Source organism: Lactuca virosa, chromosome 8 (assembly GCF_052849685.1).
Source record: "Lactuca virosa cultivar CGN04683 chromosome 8, Lactuca_virosa_CGN04683_v6, whole genome shotgun sequence".
Lineage (NCBI taxonomy): Eukaryota > Viridiplantae > Streptophyta > Magnoliopsida > Asterales > Asteraceae > Lactuca > Lactuca virosa.
The window spans coordinates 87,953,799-87,974,683 of record NC_136433.1 but is presented as its reverse complement, the minus strand read 5'-3'; the positions used below and the strand labels follow the sequence as shown (position 1 = coordinate 87,974,683).

The 20,885-nt window shown below is 39.3% G+C and overlaps 1 protein-coding gene across 1 annotated transcript; it reads right to left on the bottom strand.

Moving 5' to 3' along the window:
• Positions 1 to 11,533: 11,533 nt before the first annotated feature.
• LOC145130599 (uncharacterized) lies at positions 11,534 to 11,896 on the bottom strand. The gene has a single exon (XM_079065375.1). The coding sequence runs from the start codon at positions 11,894 to 11,896 to the stop codon at positions 11,534 to 11,536; it is 363 nt and encodes a 120-aa protein (XP_078921501.1).
• Between the last annotated feature and the right edge of the window lie 8,989 nt (positions 11,897 to 20,885).

Below are 20,885 nucleotides of genomic sequence, written 5' to 3'. Positions count from 1 at the left end.
TGGGAAAGATGACAAAATCACCATTCACAGGGTCTTGTGAAAGAGGTGAAGGTCTGTTGGATCTCATACACACGGATGTGTGTGGACCCTTCAGATCAACTACAAGAGATGCTAATCGATTCTATGTGACTTTCACTGACGATTATAGCAGATATGGATATATCTACTTGATCAAGCATAAGTCAGAAACTTTTGAAAAGTTCAAAGAGTTTAAGCATGAAGTCGAAAATCAATTGGGCAGAAAGATAAAGATACTTAGATCCGATAGAGGCGGGGAGTATCTTAGTATCGAGTTTAACGACTATCTGAAAGAATGTGGGATAGTCTCACAATTGACTCCTCCTAGGACACCACAGTTAAATGGTGTAGCTGAGAGGCGTAATCGAACCTTGTTAGACATGGTTCGTTCTATGATGAGTCGGGCTTCGCTTCCTATTCACTTCTGGGGGTATGCCTTAGAGACAGCCGCCCACATCCTCAATCTTGTCCCTACAAAGAAGGTTGCCAAAACACCTCACGAAATGTGGACAGGGAAAGTTCCCTCGTTAGCACATATTAAAGTCTGGGGTTGTGAAGCTTTCGTAAGACGAGAGACTCACGACAAGCTAGCAGCTAGAAGTGAGAAATGTGTTTTCATTGGTTACCCAAAGCAGTCTTTTGGATATTTGTTCTACAGGCCTAGTGAGAACGTGGTCTTTGTAGCACGAAGAGGAGTCTTTCTTGAAAGAGAGCTCATATTCAAAGAGGACAGTGGGAGCACTATTGACCTTGAAGAAATTCAAGAGTCGGTCAATGAAGGAACCTTAGATGACACTAGCACTCAACCAGAGGAAACAGTTCCTGTTGAACCAATCGATAACTCATTACCTCTTAGAAGATCCACTAGGGTGAGTGTGCCACCTGAGTTGTATGGTTTTCATATTACTTCAGATGGTGACACATTCATAAGTGACAGAACACTGGTAAACTTAGATGAACCAGTCACTTATAAGGAAGCAATGGCAGGCCCAGAGGCTTCCAAGTGGAAAGAGGCAATGGACAGCGAGATTAAGTCCATGTATGACAACCAAGTTTGGAATTTGGTTGATAGTGCACCAGGTCGTAAGACAGTTGGGTGCAAATGGATCTTCAAAAAGAAGACAGACATGGATGGAAATGTACACACATTCAAGGCTCGACTGGTTGCAAAAGGTTTCACTCAAACCCCAGGGGTTGACTATGATGAAACCTTCTCGCCAGTGGCTAAGATTAAATCTATTAGGATATTGCTCGCCATAGCTGCCTTTCATGATTATGAAATCTGGCAGATGGATGTCAAAACTGCTTTCCTTAATGGGAAGTTGGCTGAAGATGTTTACATGAGTCAGCCAGAGGGTTTTGTTGATGCAAAGTTCCCTAATAGAGTGTGCAAGCTTGAGAAATCCATTTATGGATTGAAACAAGCATCTCGCAGTTGGAATCTTTGCTTCCATGAGAAAGTCAAAGAATTTGGTTTCTCTAGAAGTGAAGATGAGTTCTGTGTGTATATCAAAGCTAGTGGGAGTATAGTAACTTTTCTGGTGTTGTATGTCGATGACATATTACTCATTGGTAACGACGTTCCAACCTTGAAAGAAGTTAAGTCTTGGCTTGGAAAGTGTTTTGCCATGAAAGACCTTGGAGAAGCTGCCTATATTCTTGGGATTAGAATATTGAGAGATAGAAAGAAGAGACTAATTGGACTTAGTCAGAGCACATACTTGGATAAGGTACTAAAGAGGTTTAGTATGGAAAATTCCAAGAAGGGAGAGCTACCTATCCAGAGCAATACCAAATTGAGTAAGACTCAATGTCCGAGTACAGATGTTGAAATAGATGACATGAATCGTGTACCTTATGCTTCCGCTGTCGGATCGATCATGTACGCTATGACATGTACTCGCCCTGATGTGGCATTTGCTTTGAGCATGGTCAGTCGCTATCAGGGAAACCCAGGTAGAGCTCATTGGGTAGCAGTTAAGAATATACTCAAGTATTTGCAAAGGACAAAGGACTGGGTCCTTGTGCTTGGTGGCAGTGATACTTTGAGAGTAGATGGTTACAGTGATGCCAGCTTTCAGACGGATAGAGATAACTTTCGTTCTCAGTCAGGCTGGGTGTTTTTACTGAATGGAGGAGCAGTTACTTGGAAGAGTTCCAAGCAAAATACGGTGGCTGATTCTACTTGTGAATCAGAGTACATAGCAGCAAGTGAAGCGTCGAAAGAAGCAGCTTGGTTGAGGAACTTCATCGGGGATCTCGGAGTTGTTCCAACCATCCAGGAGCCTATGGAACTGTTCTGCGATAATGAAGGAGCAGTTGCCTTGACAAAGGAACCGAGAGATCATGGTAAGACCAGACATATCGACAGAAAGTACCATTTCATCAGACATAGAGTTGAAGAAGGCCATCTTATAGTAAAGAGGGTGTCATCTGAAGATAACCCAGCGGATCCCCTCACAAAGGGTCTGAGTAGGGCTAAGCATATTCAGCATGCTCGGAGCATAGGACTGAAAGATGATATTAGTTTTAGTAGTTAGATTAGTTTTGAAACTTGTAACAAAGTAAATGTAATTGACTTTTGGTGATTAAATAATAAAGTATTATTTATAAGTTTGGCTACTACCTTTTGTTGATTGTTTATTATTGTGTTTCATTTTTTCATGTTTTACTTCCTGAATAATGAGATTATTCAAACTCCACAGTCGCTCGTACTCTTGGAAGTAAGTAGTGAATTAAGACTGTCATGAATTGGATTGCAGATTGTCTAAGGATAGACATGGCAATAGAATTGCTGCAATGTTCATGAGTACTCAGAAATTGAGATTAGAGTAATGGATAAACCCTCGCTCAGAATATTACTTCATGGAATTCATCACGAGTAATACTGAGACGATAATATCTTATAATCTTGAAACGAATATATATGAGTTGTAATTTACAAGTCGGTTGTGTATTGGTGATACGAAAACGCATCAGTAACTTGGTGTTATAAAACGTATTGTCATGCATAATTTGATGAGTAAAAGATACAAGCATATGAGTCAACGTTTATTCGTTCCTTTTGCCCTAACAGGAAAAGCGATATATGTGGGCCCCTCGATGATTTGGTGTTGACTTATGTGCTGGGCCCAGCCAGGACTAAATTGATGTGTTCGATTAGAAGTCCTACATCATCACAAATCAGGAATCGGGAAACATAGATTCTGGACAAACAGATTGATTACATTCCATGTCTTTTGTCTGGGGATATCAAGCAGAACGAAGGGTTATATGATCACTTATCTTAGGACATGTAACTGACTGGGTCAGAGTTCGGCAGCAGCTTTTTGGAAACTACAATTTGCTGGTCAAATTTAGAAGGCATACTAGCAATTATAGTTACAGACTTATCCAAGTGGGAGACTGTTGGATTAGGTGTCTAAGCCCATAACTATAATTGGTATGTACTTGAATTGATAGCAGCACAGTCCTTTTGGGTTGCCCTCAACCTAGCAACTGGACAAGGAAATTATGAAAGGAGAGATATTAATTTATAAGATTAATAAATTAATATATATATATATAAATGATTTATTAATATGTTAATGGATTAATATATTAATTAGAAATCATTATGTTTAATTAATTGTTAGCCATAAATTAATCAGAATTGATTTTGGGGTTAAAAGAATTAATTATAAGGTGCAGGGACTAGTTTGCAATTATCTAATAGTTGAGTGGAAGGCTCTAGAACCCCCTTGGAAGAGGGTGGACGAAATCTTTAGGGGAAACCCTAATAATTTCGTCCATAGGGGCTTGGATAAGGCCCTTGGGTTTGCTTAGGCCCTAAGCAAAGGATAACTAGGGTTTCCCTTAAACCCTAGATCCCTCAGCTATATAAGGAGCCTCCTGGTTCATGTTTTTGGACACGCTTTCTTTTGAAGAAACCCTAAGGCCGAGATTTTGCATACTCCCTCTCTCCTCTCTCTTCTACTTTCCTTCTTGCTAGTCATTGGGTGTTATTCCATTAGAGGCATTACATTTGTGGTGCTAAGCTTCCAAGAAGATCAAGATCAAGATCAAGAGGATTATCAATTGTTTGCTATAACAATTGAAAGGTATGTAAACCCTAAACCCTAGTTTGTTAATTTCGAAATTAGCCTCTCTCCTCTAGGGTTCTTGTTTTGCAATTTAAAGTTGTATGTTCAATAGTTAAAACATAGATCCAAAGTAGGTTGCATGTGAACTTAGGAATTGTTTCTAGTTTATTTATTGTACCTAAAACCCATCATAGCTTTGATAAGCAAGGGTGTCGAACACAAGGGGAACGGTAGTGAATTAATTTAAAATATTTGATTATAGGTTACAAAGCATACGAAGGGATAAAGAAATGTTTATTAAATCTCAAACGAATAACTAATAGCAATTCTTGATAAACTGACAGGAATACAAATTTCTTTAGGTACTTTGATTTAGATAAATTACCTCTTAAATTAATAGCTAACTACTGATACAATGGATAATTATTCATTATTCACCGATTCCTAATATGACTAGTGTCATGGTCACGACTACTAATCCTTTGATTTCAACACAATTATTAACTCATTGATCAAGTGAACAAACAATCATGCAAATCAGTATTTAGTTCATATTAAGCAAGATTTGATCTTATTTAACTCTAATAGTCTTAAAAGTTAAATCATGCAGCGAATGGTCATTCTGCTCATGCACACACATTAAAGTTCATTACTTTATTTCCTAACCCTAGGTTTTGGTCAAAACTCTAGTCATAATCACCAATGGTCATTGGACAACTATGATTCAAACTAACACAGCTAGATGGTCATCTAAACTTTATTAATTCAGCAATAGGAAACAAAACAACAATCTTTAACATATATGGATCTTCAATCAAACTTGACAAAATAAATTAAATAAGAATAAATAATCCAAATAGCAATTAAACCAATAATTCGAAGATTCATTCAGTCATAAGCACAAAGTAAAAGGTTTTAAAACCAAAATCAGAAAGTAAACTCAAAATGGCATCACAATGGAATGCAAACATGGTCACGATAACAAACCACATGATTACCGACATGAATCCGCTCTCTAATCCCTTAGATCTTCGCTCCTGTCAGCTTAACGGCCTTCCGGCCACCTTCTAGACCCTCAAAACGGCCAAATATATGTTACTTGTCGACTGAGGATCGATGGTAGTCGGGGTTTTTTTTCTGGTTGGCCGATATCCTCTATTTATAGCTTTTAGAACCGACCTACGTACGCTGGGCGTAGGTTGACTTACACTGGGCGTACAAGGAATCCTATCGCGATCCATACTTCGGGACATCAGCTCACTACGTTGGGCGTAATGATATTTACGTGGGGCGTAGTCCTTATTTCAGAATTACGCTTGGCGTATGTTATATTACGCTGGGCGTAATGACAGTCTTCAACATTTTTCTTTCTTTTAGCTTCTAAGCCCGATTTCTGCTCCAATCTTTTCTCTTCCGCTCTATCGACAAATAAAAGATGTAAATTATAATTCAAAGCATTATAAGTACCTTTTAGTTCTAAATAAGAATAATAAAGGCTAAAATATTAAGATATAATGTATAAATATGTATAAAAATACACATATCAATTGCCTCTTTCCACTTTGCAGACTCTTGTCCATGGCTTCCTTGTAGTTGTTAGGTTCATCCTAATTTATCAGTGTGTTATCACTGATAAACGTATCACCTTCACTTGTTATATGAAAACCATACAACACAGGTGGAACACCAACTCTACTAGAACGTCTCAGAGGTAAGGATTGGTCAACTGGTTCAACAGGAATCTCATCCTCAGGTTGAGTGCTAGTGTTAGAGGTTCCTTCATCACTTAACTCTTGAAGCTCTTCAAGGTCAATTTACCTCCCACTATCCTCTTCGCATATGAGTTCTCTTTCACGAAAGACACCCCTTCGTGCTACGAAGACCACGTTCTGACTAGGTCTACAGAACAAATATCCAAAGGATTTATGTGGGTAGCCGATGAAAATACAACGCTCACTACGAGGGTCGAGCTTGTCGTGAGTCTCTCGTCTTACGAAAAACCTTGCAACCCCAAACCTTGATATGCGCTAATGAGGGAACCTTCCCTCTCCACATTTCGTGAGGTGTTTTGGCAACCTTCTTAGTTGGGACTAGATTAAGGATATGGGCGACAGTCTCTAAGGCATACCCCCAGAATGAGATAGGTAACGAAGCTCGACTCATCATGGAACGAACCATGTCCAACAAGCTTCGATTGCGCCTCTTAGCCACACCATTTAGATGCGGTGTCCTAGGTGGCGTCAATTGTGAAACAATTCCACATTCTTTACGATAGTCGTGGAACTCAATACTAAGATACTCACCACCTCGATCGGATCAGAGCATCTTTATCATCCTGCCCAATTGATTCTCCACTTCTTGCTTAAACTCTTTGAACTTTTCAAAGGTTTCCGACTTGTGCTTGATTAAGTAGATATATCCATATCTGCTATAATCGTCAGTAAAGGTTACATAGAAGCGGTTAGCATCCCTTGTGGTGGATCTGAAGGGTCCACACACATTGATGTGTATGAGATCCAACAAACCCTCACCTCTTTCACAAGTACCAGTGAAGGGTGACTTGGTCATGTTACCAAGAAAACAAAATTCGCACGTGTCATCCGACTTTAAGTCAAATGACTCCAACACTCCATTCTTTTGGAGTTAGGATATGCGCTTCTTGTTGACATGTCCAAGGCAACAGTGCCACAAGCATGCCTTGTCCAAACCTTTGGACGAATCAATATGCAATACATTATTTCCTAAGTTGTCTACAACCATCACAGTTTCATATATACCATTACAAGGCAATGCTTCAAAATAAAATTTACCATTATAAAAAGCATTAATAGAACCAATTTCATTGTTAAATGAAAATCTAAAACCTTGTTTATACAAACCATGAAATGAAATAATGTTTCTCGCCATTTCTGACGAGTAGCAACAATCGTTCAAATCTAACCCTAACCCATTACTAAGCAATGAAGAATAAACTCCAATCTTGGTGACAGACGACGCTTTCCTATTCCCCATGATCAACTTCATCTTCTCGTGCTCCACATCCAGACTTTTTTTTAGACCCTGCAAATCAGAACAAATGTGAAAACCACATCCTGTATCAAGGACCCAAGAACTAGCATGTGATGAGTTGTTAGATTGAATAGTGTAAATACCTGTGAAGGTGGGCTTTATCTTCCCATCTTTAATGTCCTTCAAGTATTTAGGCAGCTTCGTTTCCAATGCCCCTTTGCATGACAATAGAAGCACTCTGCTTCCTGTGGATTGGATGAGGGAGTAGCACAACCACCTTTGGACCCACTTGAAGAGGATCCATCATGAGACTTTACCTTGTGATTCTTTGAAGGAACTTTCCTTTTCTTCCCTATCCCATGTCCAAATGCCAGAACTGGGGCAGCAGCAGTAGGAGTGGGTACAACAAGCTTACCTTTTAAACTAATTTCAGTAGTTCTCAGAAGGCCTTGAAGCTTGCTTAGAGTGAATTCTTCCTTGTTCATATGATAAGTCATTCGGAACTAATCATAACAAGAAGGTAAAGAGTGTAGGATAATGTCGATATCCAACTCTTCGTCAAAATTGACATTCAACTTTAGCAAGTGGTCCACATATCTTTGCATCTTTTGCAAGTGGGCCGTGATGGACTCTCCATCCTTCATTTTTGTTGTTATCATGGAGGCAATGATTTCATACCTTTCTTGTCGAGCACTCTGATGGTACCTTTCCATCAAGTCTTGGTGCATCTCGAAAGGCCAGAAGTCCTCATAGGACTTCTGAAGCTCATAAGTGATAGTGGCTAGCACGATGCACAACACCTTTGTCGCGTCCTTCGGATGAGCCCTATACTCAGCCAGTTGCTCAGGAGTAGCAGTTTCTTCATCAATCTCCTTTAGCTCTTTGTCGAGGACATATTCCTTTTCCTTGTATCGAATGGCCATGCAAATGTTTCGAATCCAGTAATTGAAATTCGACCCATCGAAAATGACCCTCCCACATAAGTTCATGAGGGAGAAAGAGCCAGAAGAGTTTGAGTTTGAAGCGTTGTTCGAGGTAGACATCTGAAAGAGAAGAACAAGTTTTATTAGATAGAAATTCCTTAATATAATACTCAAATGAAAATATTAAGGCTAGGACCCAAACACAATAATTCACAACTTAGAAAAGGGATGTCGTAATCTAATTGCAAATTATGTGATGGGAGATAAATTACGATTTACCAATTTCATCACCCAAAAAAAACAATATTTAAAAGAATTTAAGTTTTATGAAATTCCAAGTTCTTTGAGATTCATTGAACCTTTTCAATGGCATGTTTAATCTCGATTATGCCCTTCAAGTTTGTGACTGGGATACTGAGGATCACAAACAAGGTGTGAATAACCATGCAAATGTGTTTGGTACTCTCGATGTCATTTATCACCTAATCAATGTGTCGGTTAACCACACACGCTCCGTTGATCTATGACAAACATCGAGCTACCCTTTACCACCCTTGTTAGTCCAAATTAGTGTGTCAGTAAATCACACATGCTCCACTAACGACTTAGCAAGGTGCAAAGTGTAATTTCATGGAATAACACCATTTTAACATTTTTCCTAAACTAAGTAAGATTGGGAATTTATGAAAAACATTTAGTTACTTTTATAATTATCATTATACTTTTTAATGAGAATTAATGTACTATCCTACCCGTTAGGCTAACGACCTCCACTAGTCAAGGGGGCGGTGGGTGAGAGTGGACACCCATTCAATCGCAATTTTATAGGCAATTTCCTTATACCCCCTTATAAACCAGCTTTGTGAATGAGGCCTACTAACGGTAAGACTGACTGTCTTATACATATATATAAGTATTAAGCTTTTAATATTATAATAGTATAAGGGTTGAATTTTACACTTTTAAAACTCTAGTGTTTAGAATTTAAATATTTCAAAATTAAAGCCTTTTAATCAATTTTTAAATTCCAAAACTTGAGGGCAAATTTTGAAACTTTTCAAAACTCTTGGATCAATTGGAAAACAATTAAATTAATCATATAATTAATTATTTCACAAAATTGACCTAATCTAATTTCATATAGCAAGACGATTGAAATCAAATTCTACAAATAATTATTATTTTTTTCACAAAATTAAGTAATTATCTTAAAATTTGACAATCATCATTCAATTGGATGAGGATAATCATTACCTTATCAGAAAAATCGAATTTTATCAGTCAAAACAGTTTGTGGTAATGATTCTAATCCAAATCTCGCCAAAAACTCAAAAAATTTGCCAACAGATGATCCAACTCGTCGAGTTCATGGCATGGATTCGTCGAGTTCCCTCATGGGGCTCGTCGAGGCCAGCAGTTAGAGGCCAAAATTGAAATTTTTTCAGCTTTGAAAACAATATAATTGCATCAATATAACAGAAAACACCCTAGGCTCTGATACCACTGATGGGTTTTGATCACTATAACAATCCTATGGTGCACAAACAACCCTAAATGCTTTGGATCTAAGTTTTCTCAAGTTATACATGCAAATTCATTTTATCCAAAACATAAACCCTAGCTAGCATACAATTGGAGATTTACAACATAAAAACGAGTTAGATGAATACCTCTTTGTTGTAGCTTGTAGTTCTTGGACTTTCAAAAGCTTAGTACCTCAAATGTGATACCTCTAATAAGTCACAAACACCAAAAGCAAAAGGAGGCTTATGAGAGAGAGGTTAGGAAGCACCAAAATCGACTAGGGTTTCACCTTGGAAATCATTGGCCAATTTTAGGAAGGCTAGGGGTTCAATTTATAGTGTGGAATCCTTAGGGTTTCTTACATAAAACCCTAATTTACTTAAGCCTTTAAGTATTCCAATAATCCATATGATAGGCCCTTTGGACTAAATCTTCATGGACTCTCACATAGATTTAGTCCATCCCTAATCAACATGGATAATTAGCCCAAACTATAAGTATTACTGATTTACCTAATCAGTCCCTGCAAATTTAATCGGTCTCTTTTGATCACTAAATTAATTCCAAATTAATTCTTGATCAATACCAATTAAATAATATGATTTCTCAATTAATATATTATTCATATAATATATTAATAAATCAAAAATAACCTCTTTCTCAAATATCCATCCTATCAAATTGCTCCGGTGAAGGCAACCCAAAAGGACCATGCTACTATCGGGTCAAGTACATACCAATTATAGTTATGGGCTTAGACACCTAATCCAACAGCTTCTCTCTTACACCTGGGGCATTTAGATATGGCTGGGATGCAGAAAATTTGTGCTTTGGAGGATGTAGGTGAGGTTTCTGATGACATCCTGATTGGTGTGAGTAGCGTAGGTGGCGCAGGCAATGATGGTGGTGGTGATGCAGTGATGGCGATGAGGGGGAGGTGGCGACGATGGCGTGGAAGTTGGTGGGTTGATGCAAGTTCTAGTGGTGGTGATGATGCCATTGGTTTTTCAGGTACTTTTCTATCGTGTGCTACCCTTTGGGGTGTGAAGAAAAGTGTGAAGCTTGTTCTCTTTCTCCTGTATGCTTGTATTTACTTTGTATGGCTTTTGGTAGTATTAAGTGTTTATGGTCCTTTGGCCTTGGTTGTAATCGCTTGTTTTGAGTTGATAATGTAAGGCGTGTTTGCCTATTCTTGTTTTTTTTGTGTGCGACTTATTGCATTCTATTCGTAGTTTCGTACAAAACCTCTGTCATTGTCGTTTTTTGCCTTCCGAGTGTAAGGCGATTGTATAGCACTAGGCGGGTGCTTTGAATTATGTAGATGTGCTAAGCTTTTGTGATGGATATCTGCATTAAGTGGCTTGTTGTGAGATTATTGTGTTGGACCTAACAAGCATACTGGGCATGAACATGGTCGTTTTGCCCAACAAATTCGTTACATGTTTGATAGGGTGGCTATTCTGTCCAACAAATACGCTAAGTATTTTAATAAAATGGCTATTTTGAGCCCAAGAAATACACTAAGTATTTTAATAAAATGGCTATTCTGAGCCCACGAAATACACTGATAATTAAAAATGACTATTTCGACAAATACACTAAGTATTTCAACAAAATGGCTATTCTTAGCCTTACGAATACGGTGAGTATTTCTAATGAAATGGCTATTCTAAGCCTCACAAATACACTAAGTATTTTGATAAAATGGCTATCCTGAACCTCACAAATACACTAAGTATTTTGTTTTTTCAAAAAGAAAGAGAGTGAGGGCGAAGGTACGTTAAGCCTTGGATATTGAATGTCACCCCGGGTGATCGGTCCGGGCGACGAATTTCTTTAGAAATGAAATTTCCTTAGGTTCTTGGCATTCCATGTTCTGGAGATTTGCCTCCCCTCCATTGTTTCGAGTGTATATGTGCCGCTGCGGTGAGCCTCGATGACCTTGTATGGTCCTTCCCATGTAGGGCCTAGCTTTCCCTATGGTTGGGCATGGCTTGCGTCATTTTTTCTTAGGACATAATCCCCTATACTGAAAGCTTTTTCTTTGACCCTCTGGTTGTAGTATCTTTCCACAACGTTTTTGTAGGCCACTTGACGAATGTTCGACTGCTCACGCCTCTCCTCTATGAGGTCCAAGCTTAACCTCATGTCCTTATCATTGTTTGACTCTTCGAAGTAGGTCGTGCAGGGTGAGCCAACTTCTAGTTCTACCAACAACATTGCTTCTGTGTCGTAAGTTAGGCTAAAATACGTTTCCTTCGTAATCGTTCTTAGTGTGGTTCTGTATGACCAAAGTACTCCCTGTAGTTCTTCGACCCAACTACCTTTAGCTCTCCCCATGTTCTTCTTGATTCCATTTACCAATGTTCTATTGGACACTTCGATTTGGCCGTTGGCCTAGAGGTGTGCTATTGATGTGAACAGTTGCTCAATCCCTTTCTCAGCGCACCAACTTCGGAATGGGATTTTAGAAAACTGTAACCCATTGTCACTAATTAGTACCCTGGGTGTTCTGAACCTTTTCATGATGTGCTTCCACAAGAATTTGATCATCTGTCTTCTGGATATGCATGCTAACGGTTTCGAAGTAGTTAACTGCGACTACTAACAATTTCACTTTTTCGAGGGCGTCCGAGAATGGTCCGACGATGTCGATTCCCCACTGGTAGAAAGACCATGGCCTAAAAATGCTCATCAGGGGTGTCGGGGGAACCCCTTGAACTGGAGAGTAAGTTTGGCATTCCACACATATTCGCGTTATTTCCAACGCATTTTGGTGTATGGTGGGCCAGTAAATGCCCATCCAAAGTATCTTCCCTATGAGGGCCCTTGCTCCTTCATGCACGCCAGTTGGGCCTGCATGTGCCTCCCGGAGCGCTTCTTTGCCTTTGGCTTCATCTATGCATTTTAACCACGACATTATGAAGCCTTTTCGGTATAGCACCCCTTCTATGATCGTATACAGTGGTGCCTTGATTCTTACTCTTCTAGCTTCCTCATGTCTATCTGGTAGGATGTCGTATTGCAGGTACTTGATGATCGGTGTCATCCAGGTGTCCCATGTTGGTGTCAAGGTGTACACCTGTCGCTCTTCTATGCTTCTTTCCTTGAGTACCTCCACTAAAACCTTCTTGGATATGTGGCCAAAGCATGTTGATGCTAGTTTGCTGAGGGTGTATGCTCTTCTATTCTCCCCTCTTAGAATTTGCTTGATAGTGAACTTCTTGAAGGGCTCGACGAGCCTTTGAACAGCCTTTACGTATTTCTCTATTTGTTTGTCTCTTGCTTCAAATTCCCCATTTACCTGGTTGGCTGCTAACTTTGAATCCGCCAGGGCTGTTATTGTGTTTGCACCCATCTGTCTTGCCAGTCGCAGGCTGACAAGCAAGGCTTCATACTCGGCCTCGTTGTTAGAGGTATGGAAGTCGAAATGGAGAGCGTAGGCTGACAAGCAAGGCTTCAACTAACGAATATCCATTAATAATTATATAATTCCTTAGTTTATGCATCCGGGTTACATATGAAGAATATCCGATAGGCTGGGGAATGTGTGGTTTCCGCCCCATTTCCTGTTCCTTGTTTGGTTGTGGGCTTAGGGAAGATCCATACAATTAACTGTCTGTTTGATATTGGTTTATACATAGCTAGTATGAGCTAAGTAGTTATAGAAGGAATTGGTATTATCATACTTTTATTAAGAAAATATTGGATTTTCTTGAGGAACACTTTCAGCAGAATTCAAAGAAACAATACAGTCAACTTTGTAAGTATCTAGTGAATACTTCAGGGTTATGTACATGAGGATCTGACAACCAGTGGAATGTGTGGCCTCTGCCTCATTTCCTGTTCCTTGTTTGGTTGTGGGCTTGCGGCAGAACCACACAATCTATTGTTTGTTCGATCTGGATTGTATATGATTTGTATACACTAAGTACTCGCAGAAGGAAACCGGTACAAATCTTTTTACTTAACATTCATTACATCATAAATTATAAGGTTTTCTGGAGAAACACAACGTACATTTCAAGAACATAGAACCTGTTTTCTAAAACAAAACGATTATGAACTCACCAACTTAAATGTTGATACTCTTTCAAAACCTACTTGTATTCTCAGGACACTAGTAGACAGGTACACGCACCAGGGTTCCAGAAGATGGAGCATAGTAGCTTCGAGTCTTTATTTTGCTATTTACTTTTGGAGTCAGTTATATATGATTCGAAAACAATGTAAACTCTATTCTATTAATACAATGGTTTTTGTTGCTTTGATTACTATTATTCAATTATTGTGATACTATACATGACATCCTCCGCCCCCGAACGTTTCCGCTGTTTCGGTTTGGGGGTGTGACAGATTGGTATCAGAGCATTGTTTATAGTAAACTCAGTATATCAACCAGTAAAAGATATACAACTATAAATACAATGGGGCCGAAGAGCTCTGACTAAAAGTATACTTTTAAAATATAAGTATTTTACGAGAAGTATACGAACAAACATACATAATAAGAACAAGTATCACAAGAAGAAACAAAACAAAAGTATTTAGATGTTGGACGCTACAGTCAAACCTAAGCAGTTATGTAATCATATCTGGAATAAATATAACCTGATCAATTATATTTATTTGAGATGCGACCAACATGTGTTTGGGAGTGATGGTAGTGTTGCAACAAGCCTAAAACTTACCTAACTCTATATACAAAGGATCTCTAGAACAAAACATAAAGATAAAATACTATAGGAGTATTTTAGGCACTATAACAAACTTATATGAAAACTAAAAGACCCTTACTGGCAGGCTATAGTTGCGAAGTGCATGCTTCCAGGGTTATATATAATTGGGATCTTATAGACTTAGAATTGGTGATCTTCGCTCTACTACCTGTTCCTTGTTTGGTTGTGGTTTTAGAGTAGGGTCACCTATTCGAAGGTCTATTTGATCTTGGTTATATACAGCTTGCATGCACTGTTGACTATAGGAGGACCCAGTTTGGATCATCAAAAACTTCAGAAGAAATGTTTTATTTAATCTCATAAGATTATTTAGACATTCCCATTCTCGCACGAACAACCTAGATACATATAGCCACTCCACTACAACCACCAACAGGGAAGTCAAGGAGGAATAAAATCCGCGCAAGTGGTACTGGTGGATCAGGCAGTGGTACCAACAGCTCTAACCACGGACACACAAGGGAGTGCTCGTACAAAGACTTCATGAACTGTGGACCCAAATCCTTCGATGGAAGTGGGGGATTCATCGCCCTAATGCGATGGTTCGAGAAGACAGAGTCGATTTTTGAGTTATGCGCGTGCCCAGAAGAGAGCAAAGTGAAGTTTGTTGCCTGCACCTTCTCCGACAGAGCCCTTACATGGTGGAATAGCCATGTCAAGTCACTGACCCTACCAGTGGCAAACGCAGTGGGCTGGGAAAATCTAAAAGAGTTGATGTTGGAAGAATACTGCCCGAGGGGCGAAATGCAGAAACTAGAGCAAGAGCTGTGGAATCTTACCATGGCAAGCTCAGACAAAGTAGCCTACACTGATAGATTCAGCGATTTAGCTGCAGTATGCCCTGGGATGGTTACCCCAGAGAGCAAGAAGGTAGAGAGATACATTTGGGGACTACCTTCTCCAATCCAAGGAAACGTGTTAGCAGCGAAACCCCTTATGTTTGACAATGCCAAATGTATGGCTTGAACATTGGTGTACTGTGGAATCCGCCAAGGCATAATGGACCCCGTTCCTGAGCCAATCAAAGGAGGTGATGATAAACAAAAGTCCGAGAGCGGGAAGAAGAGACAATCAACACAAGATCCCTCCGATGGACAATAGAGGGGTGCGGCCTATGCTACCACAACCCCAGCTACACCAGCACCCGGCAGTCGTTATGCTGGAACCCTACCTAAATGTAATAAGTGCAACTTTCATCAAACCGAAAGGTGTCGTAAGATGTATTGCAAGAACTGCCTCGGAATGGGACACACCATCCGTTTCTGTAGGGCACCGGCATGACCAATCTCTCAGGTCCCATTTGAGGAAGTGAGTCAGATCTGCTACGAATGTGGCGAAACGGGGCACTACAAGAAAGATTGTCCATTGGCCAGAAACCCCGGTGAAGAAGGAAGAGTGATGATGATCACTGTAGGAGAGTCTACCCCGGAACCACCTGAGGATAGCGGTATGTTTCCCAACTAGATCTTAACTATATATATTTCTTCCTCGTCCAAACAAAGCACATAGTCTATATAAAAACTAAATACCTTTTCTGGTAAGCTATAATGACTTGGTGTAAACATTAGGGCCATATATAATTAAGAACCTATAGACTTAGAGTGCGTGTTTCCGCCCTATCTCTCGTTCCTTGTCTGGTGTGGATTTAGGGCAGAGTCACTCAGTCGACTGTCTTCTCAGTCTTTAATTATATATAACTTGTAGACGCCAAGAGATTATAGAGGGACCGGATAGGGATCATAATATCAAGTATCATTCATCATAACAATTCTCCAGTTAGTACACACTTAATACAATACAAAACTTTCGCAGTAGTAATATCAAGGTCAAAACAGAAAGCACTAGAAAAATACACACACAAATGCACTAATGTTCTAACAAACACTCCTTCCGAACCAACCTTACACATGATCTGACTACGTCATCCCGCCTAGTTTGGCTAAACCCACGCTATACCAAACCCATGTGTCACCGAGGAGACCCTTCACCTGAAACCGACCGAATAACAAAACTCTCGTCACTGTCTCTCGCTTCAAACCTCCGAAGTACTCATGCGAGGAGTATGGTACCCTCCCGTAATCTTCCCTAAGTATTCCCAGCAGACCTTTGTAAATACCACTCTCGCAACAAGTCAAGTTCAAGCACAGAGGCTAGGGACAGATACGGTTAGCCTTTTAATGTTAAGTGTACACGTAAGGGTGGTATATAATTAAGATTATACGGACTTAGGATGTGTGTTTCCGCCCTATCTCCTGCTCCTTTTCTGGTTGTGGACCTGGGGTAGAGCCACCCATCCGACCGCCTTATCAATCTTAATTATATACGACTTGTGTACATAAGGCGATGATAGATGAACCAGGTATGAGTCCTACCATGAACTTCAGGGCAAAAGCTGCTCAGGACTACGAATGGACATCCTACCAGTTGGATGAACATAGTAAAGCAAGTCAACCCACACACTCTCCACAGATCAGAACAACAGATCCAACAGTGATCATCCGCTGAAGCACCCAGCGAGGATCTGAATTCACTGAAGAACGCAAGGATTAATTAGAACCAAGGTACCCACCTCTTTTCCTTATCCTTAACCAACCACTCGGAACCCAAATTTCGGGACGAAATTCCCTCTATCGGGGGGATGATGTGACAACCCAAAACTTTTTCCGTTAACGTTAGCCCGATTTCCGTTAAATAAAATTTGAATTTTGTTTTGTCCCGTCAAATTCTCATAGCTTGGAAAAAAACACATTAATTTATATAATTAAATTTTATGTAAGAGTCGGAACCAAAATCACGCGAAAACCCGAGTTTCTTCGAAAATCAGTAAAAATCGGTCTGACTCGTGTTCACGACCGTACACCCGTTCACGATTGGTGGACCCCACCACTGACCATACACCCAGCCTATATATATGTGCTCCTACCCCTCATTTACACTTTTCTGGCCGAAGACTAAACCATTCTCTCTCTAACCTCCCAAACGCAAACTCAAGAATACCCCCCTTTTCTTCCGAAAATCATCAAAAATCACCTTTGGGTGTTGTTGTGGAGCCTCTAAAACGCGTTTTTCATCAAATCAAGCATTGTTGTTCTTGAGTTCACGGCCGTGCACCCTTCAAATCTTCAAATCTTCACGGGCCGAAATCAGTTCATGGTCGTGAACCCTTCAAACCTTCATACTTTCTCCAAGAACAACGATCACGACCGTAAACCATTCAAGAGGATGTTCACGGTCGAGAACAGTGCATGGCCGCAAACCTTCCCAAGTCGTGAACTTGGCTGGAAATCCTCTTTTTCCACTTCGATAGAGTCTCGGTAACATTCCTTAACCAAAAACAAGTTTTTTCCAACACTATAATTAATGGTTTCGCTAATAATATGCATATATGTATTTATATATTATTCGGTTCCCGTTAAGTGTCGCGTATATCAACTCGAGGGTCTTCGTTTCCAGTCTCGTTGTCCGGCACATCCACGCAACCAACTATGAGTTCATACCCCTATATTTTCCAAGCTTTTTAATGTTTTAAGGGGGGAATACAAGTAAAACACAAGAAATTGGTGTTTTAAAATATAATTTGGTTTATTATATTTTCTTATCGTTAACACACATTTGAACGTAGAACTTATTAATCATGGCGAACATGGTTACTACTAGACTTACAAACAATTTTACAATCACTTAAGATACAAACTTTACAAATACAGTTTGCTAGCGAGGATACATGTTAATAACAAAAAAAAAGGAGTTTTTCATAGTATTATTCGTGAATTCATTGAGAGAACTACATTGTGAGACACGACTTCAGGGAAGTCTAGTCCTTAGGAACCAGATTCTCCTGGAGGGAGAGCATGAGTTTGTGTTCTATACGGGACTGACAATCCCGCACTCTGACTATTAGCTACAGTCAACTGAGGGTGACAAACGTCATTTCAGTTTGAGACGTCTGAAGTACGTCGTAGTGTTTATCGTCCATTAGCATGGTTATAAGAACTCACAGGGGAAACAACGACTCGTTCACGTAATAATATACTTAACAAAAAGTCATCAGGGTTAATAACTAGGGGATTACTTGTATATACATCAGAGTGATATGAAATTAACATCCGATATGCAGTGGAATGTGTGACTTCCGCCTCATTCCCTGTTCCTTGTTTAGTTGTGGGCTTAGGGAAAAATCACCCAATCAACTGTCTGTTCGATCTAGATTTCTATAACTCGTATGTACTAAGCGATCACAGGAGGGTATTAACAAAAATTTCAGTATACAGAACAATACGCTTTCAACTAGTTTTATGTTATGTAATAAAACTATTATACTTTACTGGTGGTAGCCAGGGTTTTCATTCAAAAAAAATGCTTTAACAACATAAGTATGGAAGATACTTGTACTTTTCAATTTCCGATCAGTTAAGACAACAACTTACACTTAGGGAAAATATAGGATTTTCCAGGACAAACATCAGTACTTTACAAACAATCGGTTTATCATTCAACTAACGAATATTCATTAATAATTCTATAATTCCTTAGTTTATGCATCCGGGTTACATATGAAGAATATCCGATAGGCTGTGGAATGTGTGGTTTCCGCCTCATTTCCTGTTCCTTGTTTGGTTGAGGGCTTAGGGAAGATCCACACAATTAACTGTCTGTTTGATATTGGTTTATACATAGCTAGTATGAGCTAAGTAGTTATAGAAGGAATTGATATTATCATACTTTTATTAAGAAAATATTGGATTTTCTTGAGGAACACTTTCAGCAGAATTCAAAGAAACAATACAGTCAACTTTGTAAGTATCTAGTGAATACTTTAGGGTTATGTACATGAGGATCTGACAACTAGTGGAATGTGTGGCCTCTGCCTTATTTCCTGTTCCTTGTTTGGTTGTGGGCTTGGGGCAGAACAACACAATCGATTGTTTGTTCGATCTGGATTGTATATGATTTATATACACTAAGTACTCGCAGAAGGAAACTGGTACAAATCTTTTTACTTAACATTCATTACATCAGAAATTATAAGGTTTTCTGGAGAAACACAACGTACATTTCAAGAACATAGAAGTTGTTTTCTAAAACAAAACACTTATGAACTCACCAGCTTAAGTGCTGATACTCTTTCAAAACACACTTGTATTCTCAGGACACTAGTAGACAGGTACACGCACCAGGGTTCAAGAAGATGGAGCATAGTAGCTTCGAGTCTTTATTTTACTATTTACTTTTGGAGTCGGTTATATATGATTCGAAAACAATGTAAACTCTATTCTATTAATACAATGGTTGTTGTTGCTTTGATTACTATTATTCAAATGTTGTGATACTATACATGACGTCCTCCGCCCCCGAACGTTTCCGTCGTTTCGGTTTGGGGGTGTGACACCATGTTCATGTCTCCCCCCTGAACTCGTTTTTTCTGCTTGATATCCTTGGCGCCCGGTTTAATCATGTGTTTGTGCTCTGTGACTTCCCTGTCTACTCCCACCATATCCGTGGGAGTCCAGGCGAAGACATGCTTGTATTTATGTAATATATTGATCAACGCTTATCTTGTCGACGGAGGAAGGTTGCCGCCTATGCTGAGTGGCTGGTCCGGGTATTCTCTGTTGATGACTTCACTTCCGCTTTTTGGCTCTGTCCATGATCTTTTTCTTTCCTGTGTGATCGCTCTCGGCTGCATGATCTCATAACATTGTAATTATCTTGGTGGCATTGCCAAGACAGTCCCCAACCCTTCTGATGTACTGAATTTTATTATTCCATGCATTGTTCATGGGATTGCTCCGAATTTGAGTAGGTTTGTTCGCCTGAGGATGATATTGTGCTTCGCTGGGTGCCGGATTACGACAAAATCTATGAGGTTTGTCTTCCTCTTTGCCTTTTCGTGACTAGTCAGTGTGAACGGCATGTAGATCGTGCCTAAGGGCCACATGCTATGTCCTGTGAAGCCTGTCAGCCGCCCTGTTGCAGGTTTGAGGCTCTCCTTCCACATGTCTAGGAGGAGACGGAAGCAGTGCTCGTAGATGATATCTGCTAAAGTCAGGAATAATTTGTTCCTAGTATGATGTTAGAAGCATCTTAAGCATCACAATGATTCCTTTACCACGCATCATGTTCAGGTCTTCTGCTCAAAGTAGGTGGATTAGGAATATATCATTTATGAGTGCATAATTTCTGGTTTCTCAAAAGATGAACTCATTTATTGAAATTGTATCTATTGAATTGTATTGTTTTTCATATCATTAACAAAATGACTATTCATGGTAATGATTATGGATTATTTATATCTACAAAATTTTAAGAAAATTTATTTAGTATTTTCAATATTTAATCTTTAATAATTACTACCATTTTTAGTTTCCAAAAACATTAATTATTTAAGTCTAGGATCCATGCTGCAAACAAATAAATGGTCAGGTATCATTTATCTCATTCATTTGAACCTAACTAGGAAAACATTGATTATCAATTATATACTAGTATATAATTCGTAGATTTACGTGATCGCTAATAATAAAATTTAATTAGACTGGTTCGATCCCATATATGCCTCAAAACTTTGTTGCTTAGGTATCATTTATCAC

Excerpts from the sequence above, each read along its gene's own strand:
- LOC145130599 (XM_079065375.1), bottom strand. The coding sequence starts at position 11,896 with ATGGGGAGAGCTAAAGGTAGTTGGGTCGAAGAACTACAGGGAGTACTT.